Below are 22,084 nucleotides of genomic sequence, written 5' to 3' on the forward strand. Positions count from 1 at the left end.
ATTGTCACAGGGACAGTGGTTTAATGTGATTTCTGTGTGCGGATTCAGGCACTGCAGTCATTGGCACTACAATATAAGAAGTGTATCTTACATGTCATCTGGTGTCTTGGTTGATGTATACTTTCAAAGAAAGCATGACTTCAGTAAATACTGGATTGTGACTGTTAATCAATGTCATTCAGAGGTATATATAATCATGTTATATACCTCTGATTTTCCAAAACAGTATGTATTGTTTTTAAATCTTAACGCAGTTATGGTAGAATGGAGATAAACACTGTTTTGGAAAATCAGAGGTATATAACGAAATTATAATAGGTCTAATATTTTTTTAAAACCTCATATTAAATCAAATTTAAAGCTATTATAATTTCGTTATATACCTCTGATTTTCAAACACAGTATGTTTATCTCCTGATTTTACAACAATGTCTGAAACACAAAAGCTGAAACTGGTTTGTAATTATGAGTCAAACAATACCTGCAGAAAATGAAGTCCTATTTACAAACTTAAACCCATTTCTTACTGAGAATTTGACATGTGAACAGTCCTGGTCACATGGTGATAATACAGATACTATGAACAACTGGCACATCTGATGGGGAAATATATTTATTTCTGGCTGTATAAACTACAGCAGGTATCACAGGTAATGCTGGGACTGGCATCATGCATTAACAGGTAATATCAGTGTTCTACTTGGAGGATACATACACGTCATAGATTCTTTGGAGATCATGCACAAGGCAATAAATATACATATGTACAATATATCTAACATCTGCTGCCCAGAAACTGACAAGGTAGATACGTTTGTAATTGCCTTACTTTCTAAGGACTGATCGTTACAATGACATGATTACTGACACAACTAACACATGAATTGGAAGCAAATTTGGCAACATTTAATTGGCAAGCACAATCATCACAAACCAGTTCTATACACATATCTACAATGATATGGCAAAATATTAAAAACACCATGACATTTCCTGGAAATGTCAGGTGTAAAATTGACTAAAATGTTTCAGTTTTCCCCGAAGTTATTCCTCTTCCTGTCTGTCTTCCCCAGTTGATGGGGTTGTCTCTTTCATGTCCTCCTCCTCCTCTTCCTCCTCCTCCTCCTCTGAGATTCCCTCTGACTTCTCCCCCTTCCCATCATCTTTGGTCTTCCCATCAGGAACTGTTAGCTTTCCATCTTCACTGTTCTTGCGCTTCTCTGACATTTTAGTTGTTTGTTTTCGTCGCCTTGGCAACCTCCAAGCATTCCACACTCGGATTGTTTTATCCCATGAACATGACACATACTGCAACATAATGCAACACATTACAACCATGGCAGACAAACAAAACCTAGTCAGTCAGTCTGTCTGTTTTCCAAGACACGACTTCGGGCTAATAGGTAGTCCTGCCAAGTCATCTCACACCACTTGGTCCTGTTCAACAGTCATATTAAATATATTATCTAGTGAGTGAGTGAGTGAGTTCAGTTTTACACTGCACTCAGCAATTTTCCAGCTATATGGTGGCGGTCTGTAAATAATCGAGTCTGGACCAGACAATCCAGTGATCAACAGCATGAGCATCGATCTGCGCAATTGGGAACCGAGGACATGTGTAAACCAAGTCAGCGAGCATGACCACCCGATCCCATAAGTCGCCTCTTACAACACGCGTAGTCGCCTTTTGTGGCAAGCATGGGTTGCTGAAAACCTATTCTACCCCGGATCTTCACGGGTTATTATCTAGTAGACTGGGAACAGGGATGAAAAAATGAAAATATGCTTTACTTTATTGACCTGGAATAATTTTGGATTGTAATGATGTTAGAAATCGCACCTGATTCCTCTCCGGGATGTGTATAATACTCCGCACAGAGTCTGTGTGGCCCAGGTTACTCTGAACAAGGCGATAAAACTCAGCTTCATACACCCTGCAAAATGAAAACAATATTTCAAGTCACTTTCATGATACATCAGTTTCATTAATGCGATGAAAAATTTCCCTTTTCTCTTAATTCTGAACCAGGCTGTTCATTGATGACTTGTGTTTGATGGCACTTTGAACACTGTTTCAACTATATCACATTAAGTCAGCTTAGTGTGGCAGAACAGCCTGACATGCTGCAGGTTTTAGACCTTTACAGTTTAGTGAAACATGGGAGCACAGGTATAATGCTTTTAAAGCAAAATTGTTTGCTAGTCTTCAGTATGACACCTGCAAGTAAGGTCAATGCACTAGATGCTGATCCTCTTGATTGATGATATAAGGAATTTGATAATAGTCTCTGACCTGATAGTGTTCTGGATGCCCGCTACAATGGCACCATGAACCTTGTCCATACACAGACAGGCCACCCCGCCTTGCACTGACAAGATGGTCTCACACTCATTCATTCCATTGCCAGACTGAAACATGTAACAAGAAACAAAACGTGAATATTGGAATCATTGATTCAAAAATGTAATTTCTTGAGAATTCAGTGTGCTGTGTTCAGGTTCCTGAAAGGCTTGCAGAAATAACATGAAGGAGTTAGTGGCTTGGCGTGGGTTTAACACTGAACTGAACTTCAACTAAACCATCGAACTAAAGATATTATCCAGCCATGTTTGATGGTGGCTAATCAAATGAAACATAGATATCTTATAGTGAAATATGGGTATTATAGTTGAGGACCTCAAGGATGCAATGTCCAGCCTGGTAATGTTTTGATAATGTTACCTAGTTATATCTACTGGCTGAAGGCAATATTTTGACAGTTCCTACCCAGATTCTCACTGTACCATCCTCAGAACCAGTGACCCACTTGCTGGTAATTGGGTTCCACTGAACACAGGTTATCTCCCCATCATGGCCTTGTAATGTGTTCACCAAGGTCATTTTAGAACCATCTGTTGAGAATTTGCGAATATAAACCATCTTGTCACTTGAGGCATAAGCAAATTCATTCCTGGAAGAGAAGCAGAAGAACATATAACAGACTGTTGAGGGACACTCCAGTTGTTCGTGGTCATAACATACTAATGCAATGAAGGGTGGCGTCTCATATTTGTGCATGGTTCCATGCGGCATATTCTTCTCCTCCTCATGTCCGAGACCTCAGAATGGTAACCATGGTACTCTGTACCAGGATGTAGACACAAATTGCTATAACATGTTTAACAATGATGCTTTCATTTGTCAGGGGTGTGGTATTCCTTTTTTCAGTAATATTGCAGCATTATTATGCCTGGCACATCAGGAATGGGCCTCACACCTAGTACTGATGTAGGGACCTGAACCCGTGCCTTTGGGTAATGAGCTAACACTTTACCAGTCGGCTACCCCACATCAACAATCATTGAATATTCACGAAAGTGACCAGAGAAACATACAAATGTGAGACTCTTGTAAACCCTTGAAACAATTGCCAAAAGAGAATAATGTGTAGGAGGTAATCATAAAATAGCACCATAGCACTGTAGCTAGCCATGCTATGTATTTGAAGAGGATTTTTAATATACCAACAAACAGGCACTTTACTTTGGTAGGGGAATAGTCCACACAGAGAATCAAGTATCACACAAGCTGATCAAGATTATAACGGATACACCTACTTGCTGGGGGAATAGAAAAAATAGAGGATCAAGTATCACACAAGCTGATTAAGGGTACGACAGATACACCTACTTGCTGGGGGAATAGAAAACATGGAGGATTAAGTATCACACAAGCTGATCAAGATTATAACGGATACACCTTCTTGCTGGGGGAATAGAAAAAATAGAGGATCAAGTATCACACAAGCTGATCAAGGTTATAACAGATACACCTACTTGCTGGAGGAATAGTCCACACAGAGGATTAAGTATCACACAAGCTGATCAAGGTTATAACAGATACACCTACTAGCTGGGGGAATAGTCCACATAGAGGATCAAGTATCACACAAGCTCATAAAGATTATAACAGATACACCTACTTGCTGGGGGAATAGTCCACACAGAGGATCAAGTATCACACAAGCTGATCAAGGTTATAACTGATACACCTACTTGCTGGGGGAATAGTAAACATAGAGGATCAAGTATCACACAAGCTGATCAAGGTTATAACAGATACACCTACTTGCTGGGGGAATAGAAAAAATAGAGGATCAAGTATCACACAAGCTGATCAAGGGTACGACAGATACACCTACTTGCTGGGGGAATAGTAAACATAGAGGATCAAGTATCACACAAGCTGATCAAGGTTATAACGGATACACCTACTTGCTGGTGGAATAGTCCACACAGAGGATCAAGTATCACACAAGCTGATCAAGGGTATAACAGATACACCTACTTGCTGGGGGAATAATCCATACACAGGATGACACCGTCACATGCCAACTCCATGTTGTCCTGACCACGGGCAGAGTTTGCTGCCCGAAAGTTGTCATGGAGTCTGAAAAGTGAAACCATCTATCTGTCAACATCTATATATTGAAGAAGGTAATGTACTGTACACAAATGGAAAACTGAAGCAGAATCAGACCCTAAACTGAAGTTCTACTCAAATGACTGACTGACTGACTGAGTTTGGTTTTATGCCGCTTTTAGCAATATTCCAGCAACATCACGGCGGGGGACACCAGAAATGGGCTTCACACATTGTACCCATGTGGGGATTCAAACCCAGGTCTTCGGCGTGACGAGCCAACACTTTAACTACTAGGCTACCCCACCGCCCCTCTACTCAAATGAAATGGAAGAAGGAGGCAGTTCTCACTCCGGGATGTGTTGTGATAAAGGAGATAAACACACTGGATGGATTGGAGAAAGTTGATGAGGAGATGAAGGAAATAGAGCAGATAATGAAGAAGAAATTTGGAATGTGATGAAGATGAGGAGATAGAAGAAACTTAAGGACATGAAGAAGGTGATGAAGAAGGTGATGATGAAGATGACGAAAGTAATGGTAAAGATGTGGCAATACATACTGTCCCTTCTCCAGATCCCAGATGCAGATCCTCCGATCCCAGCCACCACTCAGCTGTAACAAGACCATCCAACTTTTCAGTACAGAAGATCACCAACAGCTATTTGAATATAGGGCGAAGAAAACAAGTGCCTTTTGTTAATTAGATAGTCAGGAAATGTTCAATAGCTGGCTGAACTAACAGAAATCTGTTGTAAAACAATTGTTTGAAAGGCCTCTGTCACATGGTCAAAGGAGTAGCTCCAGAGGGCCTCTGTGTTAAAAAAACAAGCCTTGGATGGCCTCTTACCCAAGCCACCCAGATCTACTTCATGCCTTAAATGAAAATAACATTTTCACCAAAACAAATTGATGTGCTTGTCAGTATCAGATGTTAATGTTTCCAAGAGATAATGGGCTCCTGCTAACTGATAATCACTTAAACTACAGTTCCTTATATTGGAATATTCGAACATATTTACAGTAAGTATCATATAGGGCTGGGATGGGTAACCCGGATACCCAGGACAGGTGGGTAATGAGATGGATCCGGGTACCCATCTCAGTACCCGGACACGTTATGATCATGTGACTAACAGATTAAACAATATAATATGTTATTCTTTCATGATTAAAAGGTTGTATTGTCTTTGAAGATTTAGACATAATTTACATTCCCTTCATTTGAATATAGTACATGGTTAAGATATTGAAAAAAGTCATTTCTGGCCAATTTGATGTCGGGAATTAACACAACGGGTATCCGGGTAGGGTAGGGTAGGGTAGGGGGTAATAGGGGTGGAGTACCCGGGTAGAAAATTTGGACCCATCCCAGCCCTAGTATCATAGTCTCTGTGAAGAGTTTGAATGCCAACAGAAGATGATGTATGGCATCTGATGCTCAGTTCTTCTGTATTTCAATGTTCTTCCCACCAAGCTCTACTCACAACATATGTGCTGTCCTGTCCGTGCTCCCGACCCACGGCCACCAGGCTGGTGACACAACTCATGTGTTCCGAGAACACAAACTTGCACACAAACCCCGCCACACGGTTTGTCACAGAGTCACTCTCCTGGAAGGATTAATTGAAATACAGTAAATTTCAGAATTTATCTTGTGCATTTTCCAATTAATAGCTGCTCAAATTTGTTCAAATAACTGGTTTAGTCAAGGGCCCTCTCGAAGAACCAGCTGATGAGTACTATTTTAAAGTTTATCAGATTTTCTGCTTCTCGGATTTCTTGTGACAGATTGTTCCAAAAGAATTGGCCAGCATGTTGAAATGACCGATCACCATGTCTTGGTACATGACTTTTGTAGCATAGGCAGATGTTGATCTTTTCATGGCAGAAAACATGCTAGCTTGTGTGGTTCTGTCAGTTAAAGTTAGAATGTAGGTGTAGTATTAAAGTGATTTCTTTCTTTCAAACATTTCTTCTCGTGTATTGTTCAGGAAGTGCAGTATTTGGAACAGGTTCTGTATGATTAATACATGGAGATCCCCCTACTACAGCCACTGCTACAACATGTATGGGAGTGAGTGAGTATTGTTTTACAGCGCTTATAGCAATATTCCAGCAATATTACAGCAGGGGACACCAGAAATGGGCGTCACAGATTGTACCCATGTGGGGAATAGAACCCGGATCTTCAGTGTGACGAGCAGACACTGTAACCACTGGGCTACCCCACCGCCCCTACATGTATGGGACAAAGACCATAAGCTACAACACACATATGGGACACTGAGCACAAGCTACAACACATGTGGGGATACTGACCCTCTGCTGGGAAGTGTTTCTGGGCAGCAGCTCTGAGGCAGAGTCCAACAGTACAGCGTACTTGTTGATGAGAGCCTCCAGATCCTGGGGCTTCATGTTCCGCAGCACCTCGACTGCAGCCTCGTCAAACCCCCAGACATCTGTAATTCATACATAAACATCAGCACCTCCACAATAACCTTATAAAACACTCCGACATCTTCAACCCCACTCCCATCAAACTCACAATAGATCTAGAAGACACGATGACCTCAACACTCACAGATATTGCTGTCCTCAGATGCTGCCAGGATGAAGTCCAAACTCTCCACAAACACTATCTTGAGTATCGTTGTATTTGGGTGGTTGTGGGTTGATACCTGACAAACAAACAAAGGTGATCCCTTGATGATGACAGTATTTTTATATTACAGAAACATATAAACAAAAGATGGTTGTGTCCATAGTACCTTGTGACAGATGGTATCATGGGTTTATTGAAGGCATAGTGACTGGTGACATACTCACAGGTGGTATCATGGGTTTATTGAAGGCATAGTGGTGGTATCATGGGTTTATTGAAGGCATAGTGACTGGTGACATACTCACAGGTGGTATCATGGGTTTATTGAAGGCAAACTGACTGGTGACATACTCACAGGTGGTATCATTGGTTTATTGAAGGCATAGTGACTGGTGACATACTCACAGGTGGTATCATGGGTTTATTGAAGGCATAGTGACTGGTGACATACTCACAGGTGGTATCATACTAACTGGTTTATTGAAGGCACAGTGACTGGTGACACACTCACAGGTGGTATCATGGGTTTATTGAAGGCAAAGTGACTGGTGACATACTCACAGGTGGTATCATGGGTTTATTGAAGGCATAGTGACTGGTGACATACTCACAGGTGGTATCATGGGTTTATTGAAGGCATACTAACTGGTGACATACTCACAGGTATAATGGGTTTATTGAAGGCAAAGTGACTGGTGACATACTCACAGGTGGTATCATTGGTTTATTGAAGGCATTGAAGGCATATATAGTGACTGGTGACATACTCACAGGTGGTATCATGGGTTTATTGAAGGCATAGTGACTGCTGACATACTCACAGGTGGTATCATGGGTTTATTGAAGGCAAAGTGACTGGTGACATACTCACAGGTGGTATCATGGGTTTATTGAAGGCATAGTGACTGGTGACATACTCACAGGTGGTATCATGGGTTTATTGAAGGCATAGTGACTGGTGACATACTCACAGGTGGGTATGAAGGCATATGGGTTTATTGAAGGCAAAGTGACTGGTGACACACTCACAGGTGGTACCATGGGTTTATTGAAGGCAAAGTGACTGGTGACATACTCACACTCACAGGGGTTTATCATGGGTTTATCACAGGTGAATGGGGCATGAAGTGACTGGTGGTGACATACTCACAGGTGGTATCATGGGTTTATTGAAGGCATAGTGACTGGTGACATACTCACAGGTATAATGGGTTTATTGAAGGCAAAGTGACTGGTGACATACTCACAGGTGGTATCATGGGTTTATTGAAGGCATATATAGTGACTGGTGACATACTCACAGGTGGTATCATGGGTTTATTGAAGGCAAGTGACTGGTGACATACTCACAGGTGGTATCATGGGTTTATTGAAGGCATAGTGACTGGTGACATATTCACAGGTGGTATCATGGGTTTATTGAAGGCAAAGTGACTGGTGACATACTCACAGGTGGTATCATGGGTTTATTGAAGGCATAGTGACTGGTGACATACTCACAGGTGGTATCCATGGGTTTATTGAAAGCAAACTGACTGGTGACATACTCACAGGTGGTATCATGGGTTTATTGAAGGCATAGTGACTGGTGACATACTCACAGGTGGTATCATGGGTTTATTGAAGTGACATACTCACAGGTGGTATCATGGGTTTATTGAAGGCATACTAACTGGTGACATACTCACAGGTATAATGGGTTTATTGAAGGCAAAGTGACTGGTGACATACTCACAGGTGGTATCATTGGTTTATTGAAGGCATATTTAGTGACTGGTGACATACTCACAGGTGGTATCATGGGTTTATTGAAGGCAAGTGACTGGTGACATACTTACAGGTGGTATCATGGGTTTATTGAAGGCAAGTGACTGGTGACATACTCACAGGTGGTATCATGGGTTTATTGAAGGCATAGTGACTGGTGACATACTCACAGGTGGTAATGGGTTTATTGAAGGCAAACTGACTGGTGACATACTCACAGGTGGTATCATTGGTTTATTGAAGGCACAATAGTGACTGGTGACACTACTCACAGGTGGTATCAAGGGTTTATTGAAGGCAAACTGACTGGTGACATACTCACAGGTGGTGAAGGCATAGTGACATGGTATCATTGGTTTATTGAAGGCATATATAGTGACTGGTGACATACTCACAGGTGGTATCATGGGTTTATTGAAGGCATACTAACTGGTGACATACTCACAGGTGGTATCATGGGTTTATTGAAGGCATAGTGACTGGTGACGTTCTTGTTGCTGGATTTCTGTGAGCTGGCAGTTTCGGCTCGACTTGATGGAGGTAGAATCTGTGACAGCATCTGCTGCTCGATCATCAGCTCCCGGGCCTTACTTCCTGCACGGCGCTTCTTCTTCAGCTTTGAGTCACTCAACAGGAACAGTTCCTTACTGTGGGGATAACAGCATGTGTGTCACCATCAGGACATGGCACAAATATAGCAGCTGCAAAACATACTAGCTAGCAGTAACCCTGTCACTCAAGGATCTCATGGACTTTCAAACGCCCAGATGGGATCTAACTGACGTGTAACACAACAGTGTTCACTTTATGTGACTATGCAAAACCAGGAATCAAGGTTTGCTTATTGGTTGCTCAATCTTCCAACCTCAGCTAGTAGCACTTGCTTGGTTTGTTATGAAGAATAACAAAGGACTAACACACTCTAGTAAATAGTGATATCAACCTACCATTGGATGTCACATGTTGGTCCCAGTAGTATAACCTGTTATGAACCTACCTATACATGAAATGGTTGGACTGCATCCTCTCCCACTTGATTATTACACCTTCGTTGTCCCCGGAGAAGATGAGGATCGGTACTTTCCGAGCTGCAGGCACACAAACAAACACATCCAAACATCACACACTGTGTTGCTGTCATTTGTAATCATACTGTCTCAGTGTTGTAGGCTGCTCCATGTCACAGACATCCAGGTGAGGATGGTTTCACACCACAGTTAACAACATCCTGGTGGTATTACACTTAAAATATACACTCATAACAAGCTTCACACTTTGTACCAATGTGGGGAGTTGTCTTTGACATGGAGCCAACATCAACCCCTAACCAAACTAGTCACACAAACATTATTGTTAATATATCACCATGGGAATTAATAACCTATAACAGAAATTATGAAAGGAAATATAAAAAGAATGTGTTTGACATAATTGCTGCTGTATGTATTGCAAAGAATGCATTCTTAGAACTGACACATGTTTAAATTGTGATAAGACTAGATCTCCACAAGAGTGAGTGAATGGGTTCAGATATTTAAAATGTTGTAGAAGTCAACTATGCAGCTGTCTGTATATTTATGTAGAGCAAGGTGTAAGAGAGACACCTACTATAACAAAGACTCTCCAGTGGAGACTTGCACTTCAGAGCTGTGATGCAGCCGGAGGAGTGATACTTCCACACCACCAGGTGGCGCCTACTGGTGGATGCTGAAACAGACGTACAAGTTACCTTAGGACTGCAGCAGTAGTCTAACTTTAAGCTGTAAGTCTGATAAAAAAAATAAGTACAATATAATTCTCAGTCTTTCATGCTTATTTACTTCCGAGAGACATCAGCAAATGTCCAATTGAAATTCATAGAAAAATTGTTGAAACTCAGTTGTCACATTTCAAAACCGAAATTGTGGTCAGTTAATATCAAACATGCAACAATGCATGCAACGTGTCCACACAGCCTCCATCAGTAAATAAATCAGAAACTAGAAAACTTTCCTGACAAGTGACAACAGAATGTATCACATTGTCAGTTCTTGCAGAACTTCTGCAAATGTTCAGCTGAATTTGATGATTGAGTAGAATATATAATCCACTCTACCACAGTGCTACTTGTTACAACATTTATTTCAACCATGTCATCATGTTAAAACATAATCTAAAACAGGTGCTTAAAGTGTCAGCATTAATATTTTCAAAAGTTAATAAACCATGTGAAGTGTTTTCTCATGCCTCAAATGTATCACGTTCAAGGTAAATGTCATCCCACCAAAGACATGGATTGGTAGACATTCCATCGCAGACAAGCAACCACAGGTTATAAATTCATTACAAGATCAAAGTGTTTAAATGATGTAAAAAGATACAATTCTGTGTGCATTTCTGGAAATGAAATGAATGAGACTGTATAAAGTGATGATACCACCTTGTGATAAAATACTTGTATCAGTTTTGCAGCCTTTAGACTGCGTGTTGAGTGAAATGATGTGCTCATATTAAGTTTCCAGAGTAAACCGGCACTAAGCCCAATCAAGCTACACCAAGTTTCCCTGGTGCAAGTGTTGAGAGGCAGCAGCTGGTACTGACCCACAACCTGGTTGAGTTCCGGGAAGAACCGCAGCAGATGCAGCTGGTACTTCTCCTCCTCCTGGTTCTGGAATGTTCCGATGAAGTCTGACACCTGAACACATGAACACACACAGCTACAGGCCCCACACCTCAAGACACATAACTACAAGTCCTACAGCCCAACACACATGTAGCTACAAGTCCTACAGCCCAACACACATGTAGCTAAAAGTCCTACAGCACAACACACATGTACAAGTTCTGTTCTCAAAACTCATGTAGCTACAGCTCAACACACATGTAGCTACAAGTCCTACAGCACAACACACATGTAGCTACAAGTCCTACCTCAACACGCATGTAGCTACAAGTCCTACAGCCCAACACACATGTACAGCTACATGTAGCTTCAAGTCCTACAGCCCAACACACATGTAGCTACAAGTCCTACAGCCAACAACACACATGTAGCTACAAGTCCTACAGCACAACACACATGTAGCTAAAGTCCTGTTCCTCAAAACGCATGTAGCTACAAGTCCTACAGCCCAAACACACATGTAGCTACAAGTCTCCTACAGGCTACAAGTCACCACACACAGGCCAACACACATGTAGCTACAAGTCCTACAGCCCAACACACATGTAGCTACAAGTCCTACAGCCAAACACACATGTAGCTTCAAGTCCTACAGTCCAATACACATGTAGCAGCAAGTTCCACAGCTCAACACACATGTAGCTACAAGTCCTACAGCAGAATACACATGTAGCAGCAAGTCCTACAGCCCAACACATGTAGCTAAAAGTGTGGCACACAAGCTACAAGTCCTACAGTTCCCACACACATGTAGCTACAAGTCCTACAGCCCAACACACATGTAGCTTCAAGTCCTACAGCCCAACACACATGTAGCTACAAGTCCTACAGCCCAACACACATGTAGCTACAAGTCCTACAGCCCAACACACATGTAGCTACAAGTCCTACAGCCCAACACACATGTAGCTACAAGTCCTACAGCCCAACACACATGTAGCTACAAGTCCTACAGCTCAACACACATGTAGCTACAAGTCCCACAGTTCAACAACACATGTAGCTACAAGTCCTATGTAGCTACAAGTCCAACAACACACATGTAGCTACAAGTCCTACAGCAAACACACATGTAGCTACAAGTCCTACAGCCCAACACACATGTAGCTACAAGTCCTACAGCCCAAACACACATGTAGCTACAAGTCCTACAGCCCAATACACACACATGTAGCTACAAGTCCTACAGCTCAACACACATGAGCTACAAGTCCTACAGCCAACACACATGTAGCTACAAGTCCTACAGCCCAACACACATGTAGCTACAAGTCCTACAGCCCAAACACACATGTAGCTACAAGTCCTACAGCCCAACACACATGTAGCTACAAGTCCTACAACCCAACACACATGTAGCTACAAGTCCTACAGCTCAACACACATGTAGCTACAAGTCCTACAGCACACAATGTACACAATGTAGCTACAAGCTACAAGTCCTACAGCCCAACACACATGTAGCTACAAGTCCTACAGCCCAACACACATGTAGCTTCAAGTCCTACAGCCCAACACACATGTAGCTTCAAGTCCTACAGCCCAACACACATGTAGCTACAAGTCCTACAGTTCAACACACATGTAGCTACAAGTCCTACAGCCCAACACACATGTAGCTACAAGTCCTACAGTTCAACACACACATGTAGCTACAAGTCCAACAGCCCAACACACATGTAGCTTCAAGTCCTACAGCTCAACACACATGTAGCTACAAGTCCTACAGCTCAACACACATGTAGCTACAAGTCCTACAGCACAACACACATGTAGCTACAAGTACAGCCCAACACACATGTAGCTGTCAAGTCCTACAGCTCAACACACATGTAGCTACAAGTCCTACAGCCCAACACACATGTAGCTACAAGTCCTATAAGTCCTACAGCTCAACACACATGTAGCTACAAGTCCTACAGCCCAACACACATGTAGCTACAAGTCCTACAGCCCAATACACATGTAGCTACAAGTCCTACAGCTCAACACACATGTAGCTACAAGTCCTACAGCCCAACACACATGTAGCTTCAAGTCCTACAGCCAGAACACACATGTAGCTACAAGTCCTACAGCCCAACACACATGTAGCTACAAGTCCTACAGCCCAACACACATGTAGCTACAAGTCCTACAGCCCAACACACATGTAGCTTCAAGTCCTACAGCCCAACACACATGTAGCTACAAGTCCTACAGTTCAACACACACATGTAGCTACAAGTCCTACAGCCCAACACACATGTAGCTACAAGTCCTACAGCCCAACACACATGTAGCTACAAGTCCTACAGCCCAACACACATGTAGCTACAAGTCCTACAGCCCAACACACATGTAGCTACAAGTCCTACAGCCCAACACACATGTAGCTACAAGTCCTACAGCCCAACACACATGTAGCTACAAGTCCTACAGCCCAACACACATGTAGCTACAAGTCCTACAGCTCAACACACATGTAGCTACAAGTCCTACAACCCCACACACATGTAGCTACAAGTCCTACAGCCCAATACACATGTAGCTACAAGTCCTACAGCTCAACACACATGTAGCTACAAGTCCTACAGCCCAATACACATGTAGTACAAGTCCTACAGCCCAACACACATGTAGCTACAAGTCCTACAGCCAAACACACATGTAGTTACAAGTCCTACAGCTCAATACATGAATGCACAGCCACATCCCTACCAAGTCCTACCCACAAATACAAAAATGAGATGAATGCTGTGATAACAAAATCTATATTATGAACATAAAAACAGTTTTAAAAATGGTAATCAAATTACTGGCACCAATTAGTCCCATGCACCCTCCTAGTAACATCATCATGACTATTTACCTGAGGGGGCCAGTATCTGTGAATGACACATAGATAACACTGAACATTGTACCTCTTATGAATGCTAACAAACAAGAAAACCAGGCTGAAAGAAGTCTAACAAGACTCCAAAGATAACTGGAAGAATAATGCAACACAAATGAGTCCAATTTTGCTGAGAACAGTATTTCCGTTACATAACCACAGAAATACATTGCATAAACAAAGTGGAGCCAAATCCCTAGGCAGTGCATGAGATAACACGAATGCAAACATGGCAAGATTTTATTAATATGCATGAATATCATGGCAGGGGACACCAGAAATGGGCTTCACACATTGTATCCATGTGGGGAATCAAACTCGGGTCATCGGCATGACAAGTGAATGCTTTAACCACTAGGCTACATTACATTACACCATTTACCATTAGGAAGATGGTAGCCATGGAAACTGATGTAGCAGGATGAGTCTGGCAGATGAAAGAAAAGAAAGATTTACAACCATAGAAGCATGGCTAGTAAAGTGGCTTACATTATCCCCTGACTTGGGGTCGAAGAGGCTGGCATATGACATCCCCCCTGCAGCCCACACAGTCTTGTTGCGAGGCACGTAGCAGATGCCAGTCACGGTGGACGTGAAGTTGTCCAGCTTGTGTACCAGCTTGCCATCAGCTGACCAGATCTTCACACTCTTGTCAAATGACCCGGTCAAGATCCTGCCACAGATAGGCTTGCCATATCATACAAGTAACAATGTCACCTAGTCATAACACAAAACTACATTTCTGTTTTAGATGCCAAATATCTTTCCAGTCTGTGCCCCAAAACTGTCACTAAACTTAAATTTTTAACATTATTTTCCATTAGCTTTTTGTCTCAGCAGTACATTGATTGTTTGCTGATCTTTCTTATTAGTAGAAATGGGACTGGTCCCTGAAGCCACACTGTATTTTCTACATATTCTTTCAATTCATCAGGATGAGGCGAACGAGAATGTATTTCCTACATATTATTTACTTTCCAAGTTTTGATTATCCAGGATGAGTAAGACAAGGAATGTATTTCCTACATATTCTTTCAATTCATTTACTTTCGTAGTTTTTGCTTATCCAGGATGAGTAAGACAAGGAATGTATTTCCTACATATTCTTTCAATTCATTTACTTTCCAAGTTTTGATTATCCAGGATGAGTAAGACAAGGAATGTATTTTCCTACATATTCTTTCAATTCATTTACTTTCCAAAGTTTTGAATGCATTTCCTACATATTCTTTCAATTATCCAGGATGAGTAAGACAAGGAATGTATTTCCTACATATTCTTTCAATTCATTTACTTTCCAAGTTTTGATTATCCAGGATGAGTAAGACAAGGAATGTATCTCCTACATATTCTTTCAATTCATTTACTTTCCAAGTTTTGATTATCCAGGATGAGTAAGACAAGGAATGTATTTCCTACATATTCTTTCAATTCATTTACTTTCCAAGTTTTGATTATCCCAGGATGAGTAAGACAAGGAATGTATTTCCTACATATTCTTTCAATTCATTTACTTTCCAAGTTTTGATTATCCAGGATGAGTAAGACAAGGAATGTATTTCCTACATATTCTTTCAATTCATTTACTTTCCAAGTTTTGATTATCCAGGATGAGTAAGACAAGGAATGTATTTTCTACCATGTGTTGTTCTCGTTGTCTCTAGCCAGCAGGAGGCAGGATATCCCAGCATCATGAGCCTGTGGGTTGCTGCAGGATAATACATCATGACGATATCATGACAAATATACAATGACAATATCATGTATAACATACTATGACCATATCAAAACAAATAAACCATGACAATATCATGTATAACATACTATGACCATATCAAAACAAATAAACCATGAATATCATGTATAACATACTATGACCATATCAAGACAAATAAACCATGACTATATCATGTATACCACACTATGACAATATCATGACAAATAAACCATGACAATATCATGTATACCACACTATGACAATATCATGACAAATAAACCATGACAATATCATGTATAACACACTATGACAATATCATGACAAATAAACCATGACAATATCATGTATAACACACTATGACAATATCATGACAAATAAACCATGACAATATCATGTATAACATACTATGACCATATCAAAACAAATAAACCATGACAAATAATACACACTATGACAATATCAAATGTATGACAATATCATGTATACCACACTATGACAATATATGACAAATAAACCATGACAATATCATGTATAACACACTATGACAATATCATGACAAATAAACCATGACAATATACCACACTATGACAATATCATGACAAATAAACCATGACAATATCATGTATAACACACTATGACAATATCATGACAAATAAACCATGACAATATCATGTATAACACACTATGACAATATCATGACAAATAAACCATGACAATATCATGTATAACACACTATGACAATATCATGACAAATAAACCATGACAATATCATGTATAACACACTATGACAATATCATGACAAATAAACCATGACAATATCATGTGTAACATACTATGACCATTTAAAACAAATAAACCGTGACAATATCATGTAAAACACACAATAACAGTATCATGTACAACACACTATGACAATATTGTTTAAAACAACCAATCTAACTGTGCCTGAAACTGTTAAATCCTAATTCACTAACACCATTGCTGACTTCTTACAGTACACACCATGACAATATAATGTGAAACAAACCAATCTAACTGTGCCTGAAACTGTTAAATCCTAATTCACTAACACCATTGCTGACTTCTTACAGTACACACCATGACAATATCATGTGAAACAAACCAATCTAACTGTGCCTGAAACTGTTAAATCCTAATTCACCTCAGCCAGGTAGAATGTAGGCATTAGGAGGAATCACTACTCACATGAAGACGGCCTCCAGACTGTTGTCTCCTGTGTAGGACGAGTCATAAATCACAAGTTTCTGGTCATATCTGAAATACATAGCATCAGTTTTATGCGTATGGGTTATGTTATTTTCACTGGGCTGTGGAAGTGATCTGCTACACTAACGTTTAGTCCCTGAATATATATAATTTTGATAGAAGCAAATAAACCCATTTACATTGAAAAGGAGCCCCAGTGAGACCAGAGATTCCTGAACCTGAGGAAATCTAGACTTGCTTCCTTTAGAGCTTTAGCATTGCAGGGAGGGCTAAGCATTGGGGAAAATAATGTGGTTCAGGGACTGTGAGACAGACTAGTGATCTGCAACCAAGGGGCAGTCAACCTGACAGTATAATCGGTAGTCCACGAGGCGTTTCAGTATTCCTGGACAATTAAACTCACAGTTAATTTTGAATCTGTCTCTATAAATATTTACTGAAGAAGTGAAATCAAACTAAGAATTGTTATCATGGTTGTAAGCAAACCAACAGAAATACCTACCCAGCTGAGTATATCCTTGACTCGTAACACACAATGTTCCTGACTATATCTGTGTGTTCTCTGGCCACATACAGCACCCGGTTGTTGACTACATGCCCACACTCTTTGTCTACAACATACAGCCTGGTAAACACACATGTGGTACACATTGTATATAGCTACAGTAGTCTTCTCCTCATAAAGCGTATTTCATAGCAACATACTTCTATTTTAAGAAAACTTGACAATCAATTTTTTCAAATCTGTGAAATATTTGACCTTTCAGTGAAAGGAGTGCACCATGTTAGATGGATAAGCAATTGAATCTTGAATTGTGAAAATAAGGTTTTAAAAAAGTACAAGATAAAACATGCCCTGCTGTCTCACTATGGTCATCAATCCATTTGGACACAAACAGATCTATGTCAAATGTTTTTGGTCAGAAACTGAAATTGGAAAATACATGAACAACTGAGATGAGAACATCTTACTTTCATCAAGGCTGTACACTCTGATGCCGCCATTCATCCCACAAACCAGCTGATGGCGCCTGGGATTGAGAGCCATGCAATACACAGGCATACCAATCTGTCAACAATAGATACACCTAGTACAGACCAGCCTTGGACAGACTCTCCATCATGTTCATGAACCATGTATATACAGGTATACATTCAAAACATGGCTACAGTGAGTGAGTGAGTTCAGTTTTATGCTGCACTCAGCAATATTCCAGCTACATTGGCGGTGGTCTGTAAATAATCGAGTCTGGACCAGACAATACAGTGATCAACAGCATGAGCATGGGATACGAGCCTGACCACCCGATATCATTAGTCCCCTCTTACGACAAACATGGGTTACTGAAGACCAATTCTAACCCAGATTTTAACGGGTTGGCTACAGAATAACATCACTCATTCAATATAATCAAAGGATGTGAAATTCATCATTGTGAGTTTGAATACTCAGGTAGGATACAATATAGCACTGATCAAAATATACCGTACATGCTGTCATTTTAAGAAAGAAAATTCAGCTAAGTATGTTTAAGTCAAATTAAAATCATTGCTGTTTTCAAAAATGCTGAAACTATTTTTAATCTGATCAGTCAGCTTTGAGGAATCCTGAACATAACAACATGCAGAGAGAAGTTCAAGCCTGGCCATAGTGTTAGTACAGTATTTAATGGATGGCCAAAAAATCAGACTCAAATTCTATGCATTCATTGACCTCTGAATAGTCTGAGAATTTGATTCCTGGTGCATGGCAGTACCTATACATTAAGTGCATCAGAAGACTGGGGAATAATTTCAGAGAGATGGAAACAATGCAAGATATCTAATATAGCTCAAAATAAATAGTAGCTTTTTCAACTGCTTCAACAGAATTGATAGACATGTCAAGTTCACTGCCCATACTGGAAACAACAACATATTAGTGTGCTTCTTTTTCCTTGGCAACCTCATCAAATAATCTTATAATAAAAAACAAATCACTGTTTGTCCACTTAGCACAAACGTCTCCTTTTACGTTCAAAAGATTACCTTTTATGCCAACATTTCAGTGTCTGATGACCTTTCCTATCTCATTTGAATACAAATTTGCCGCGATTGAATTAAAGAAAGTAAGATGACGTGTTAAGTAATACCAAGTAAGGTTACAAGAAACGTAGACACAACTATTCTATTAGACTGCTAATATCATGGTATTTTGCCAAAATTCCTAGCGTAAAATCACATCCTACGCACTTGAAGGAAATGCTTGTTAAATATCACTATCATCAGTAATGGTGCAGTCATTTTCAAATTAAAGAGATACTGTTCTTAAATTTTCAAGGTAGCCTAATCATATATAAAACTCATAACGCCTATTGGGCTTGGGTTCTGGGCTCCCATTATGCTAGTGTGCATCAATGAACAGTAGGGCAGCAAACGGAGTAAAACATATGCATATGTCATGTATTCCCTTACAACTGAATACAATTGAGGACATCTGTATTGTGCTTTGACAGCATGACTGACCTGAATTCTGTCGAATAGCGCACCACCGGATCCCCATGCAACAATAAACCCATCATTAGCAGCTGACAGCATGAGCTTGGCCCTGGCCCTGAAACACAACAGCAACAGTAAATTGGGAAAAAATTTATGACAAGCATGGACAATGTTCTAATACAAATAGTTTCCTAGGCTGCTAATGGTGTCAATCTATTCAGAACAAAAACTGGTTGAAAGAAAATGAGCACATCAATATATGAGCAAACAACTGAATTTGCAAAACACATATTTTGAAAAATAGCAATGATTTGAAGTTACCAGTAGAGGAAGTCTGTGACCCATCCCCGGTGTTCTGTTGATGTCAACAACAACTTCCCACTCTCAGACTCCCATACCTTGATCACTCCATCTATAAAATACATAAAAACAAAGGTCATTAAAATGCATGCAAAATTTAAAAAGAAAGTCACTTCTGGTAGCATTGACCTTCAACAAGCTATATACAAATGGTAAAAATGATAATTTTCTAGACATAATCACAATACTCTGTGTGATTGTGGTATTCGAACCCATGATCATATACATATACTTTCTTGCAAACTGGTCTTAGGCCATGATAAACAACTAGGTCATACAAGTCATTGACTGAACTTGACGCTTGGCATCATTTTCAGTACATGTAAGTGTTATCATACAGATTCTATTTTTCTTCAGGTGACCCTACTAGACTGAACCAAATTTGCTAAGCATGGGATTTGGACTTGTGGCTAAATTTGCAGAAATGAATCCTTTTGAGTTAATTTCTAATACTGGCGATGTGTTTAACTTCAATTCTGTAGTGTTGTCAACTTCATCAATGTTCATATATTATGTAAAAGTTTTATAACGGGGATATCTGATATTATAAGCTTGATTGATTTGATTGACAGGTGAAAAAAGGTCTTTTCGACATACACTTTCTAAATGATCATAATTAGTGTATGATTGATCTGACCCTCATACACTATTGTGCGTTCTTCTCCATTACAAACCGAGTTTGGTACTCATAAGCAATGTGTTCATTCAGTTTGACATTACTGACATTGATCTGATAATGCAATTTAGTAGGAAGATGTTCCAACGTCTCGACGTGGTCTACAAACAGGTCTTATTTTTTCGAATCTTCAATTCGACGTGCAAAACTAACGAATATGAAAAACAAGAACACCACTCTGACAACTTGATTCGTCATCATGCCAGTTTTACCTTCACATCCCATTAGAATCTCCCGCCGAGCTGGGTTGTATCCTAAGGCTGTGATGGCCCTTGTGTGGGTTTCACGTATGACATATTGCTTTTCCATCGCCATTTCGACGAGTTTTATATACAGCCAAACTTATCCATAATTTCCATTAAATCCAGTTTTTACATGTTTCACATTTCGTCAAAACACACCAAAGATGTCATTTTTGTAAACAATACTGCACATGGACCGCCATTATTGTATATCTTGACAACAACGCATGCGTGTATATGACTTCCGTAAAAGCACTCGAAACGAATCGGGTATTTTCGGAAGGTCAAAGTCGGAATTCGCATTACTCATGACCAACTCAACGAGATCCGAGAGAAGCCGAATGTTGACCCTTGGCGTAGGTTAGGCCATATATAGAAATGGGTGCCAGTCAAATCGCCCCAGCTACAAAACGCCCAGCCAATTTGGTCAAAATGCCCCAGATTTTTGGTCAAATCGCCCCAGGTTTAGTCAAATTGCCCCAGGGGGATAGTCAAAATGCCCCAATGTATTTAAATTGGTTAACTATATGCCACAAATGCATAGTTTTTGTCAACTTCCATATTATATTCTATATATAATATTATATAGTAATATTTCTGATAGATTTTCTATTAGTAAACTGATAACAGCAAAAGTAATATTCATGTATAGACAACACTATAATACCAATTATTTGCATGTTATCAATGCTTTTGTAAAGAATTACAAGAATAAAATGAAATGTTTGTATAAAATGTTTATTGGCCATAAATGCATAGTTTTTGTCAGCAAGTATGGTATAATACTTATCAAAACAATCTAGAGCTTTTATTAATTAATCTTGTCAAAAGGTGAGGCCATAAATGCATAGGTTTTCTCAACAAGTATGGTATAATGCTTATCACAACAATCTAGAGCTTTTGTTAATTAATCTTGTCAAAAAGTGTGGATAAAAACAGGCTATGAAAACATGTTCACTAATTGACATTCAATGCTGTGTTTAGTTAAAGGAAATGTTGAGGCTCGAGTGTATGAGCATTTCAGGCTATAAAAACATATTCAATAATTGACCATCACCTATCGAGATTCAAAA

The 22,084-nt window shown here is 40.0% G+C and overlaps 1 protein-coding gene across 2 annotated transcripts; it reads right to left on the reverse strand.

Annotated features, from left to right (window-relative positions):
- Positions 1-597: 597 nt before the first annotated feature.
- On the reverse strand, positions 598-21,247 carry LOC124253416 (uncharacterized WD repeat-containing protein alr3466-like). 2 transcript variants are annotated; one of them, XM_046687179.1, is made up of 22 exons: positions 20,982-21,247; positions 20,055-20,145; positions 19,761-19,848; positions 18,228-18,324; positions 17,758-17,866; positions 17,235-17,303; positions 15,951-16,019; positions 14,801-14,984; positions 11,355-11,448; positions 10,383-10,481; positions 9,772-9,862; positions 9,220-9,421; positions 6,987-7,083; positions 6,725-6,864; positions 5,890-6,015; positions 4,965-5,017; positions 4,328-4,429; positions 2,768-2,951; positions 2,294-2,409; positions 1,841-1,934; positions 1,016-1,308; positions 598-981 (listed from the first exon to the last, which is right to left on the reverse strand). In XM_046687179.1, exons 1-21 carry the CDS (start codon positions 21,082-21,084, stop codon positions 1,045-1,047), a joined length of 2,472 nt encoding a protein of 823 aa, XP_046543135.1. In that variant the 5' UTR covers positions 21,085-21,247; the 3' UTR covers positions 598-981; positions 1,016-1,044. The 2 variants fall into 2 exon arrangements, with proteins under 2 accessions (XP_046543135.1, XP_046543134.1); XM_046687178.1 differs by having other exon boundaries at positions 598-1,308.
- Between the last annotated feature and the right edge of the window lie 837 nt (positions 21,248-22,084).

This window comes from Haliotis rubra, unplaced genomic scaffold (genome assembly GCF_003918875.1).
Source record: "Haliotis rubra isolate DU_JTF1 unplaced genomic scaffold, ASM391887v1 Scf54, whole genome shotgun sequence".
In the NCBI taxonomy this organism is placed as follows: Eukaryota; Metazoa; Mollusca; class Gastropoda; order Lepetellida; family Haliotidae; genus Haliotis; species Haliotis rubra.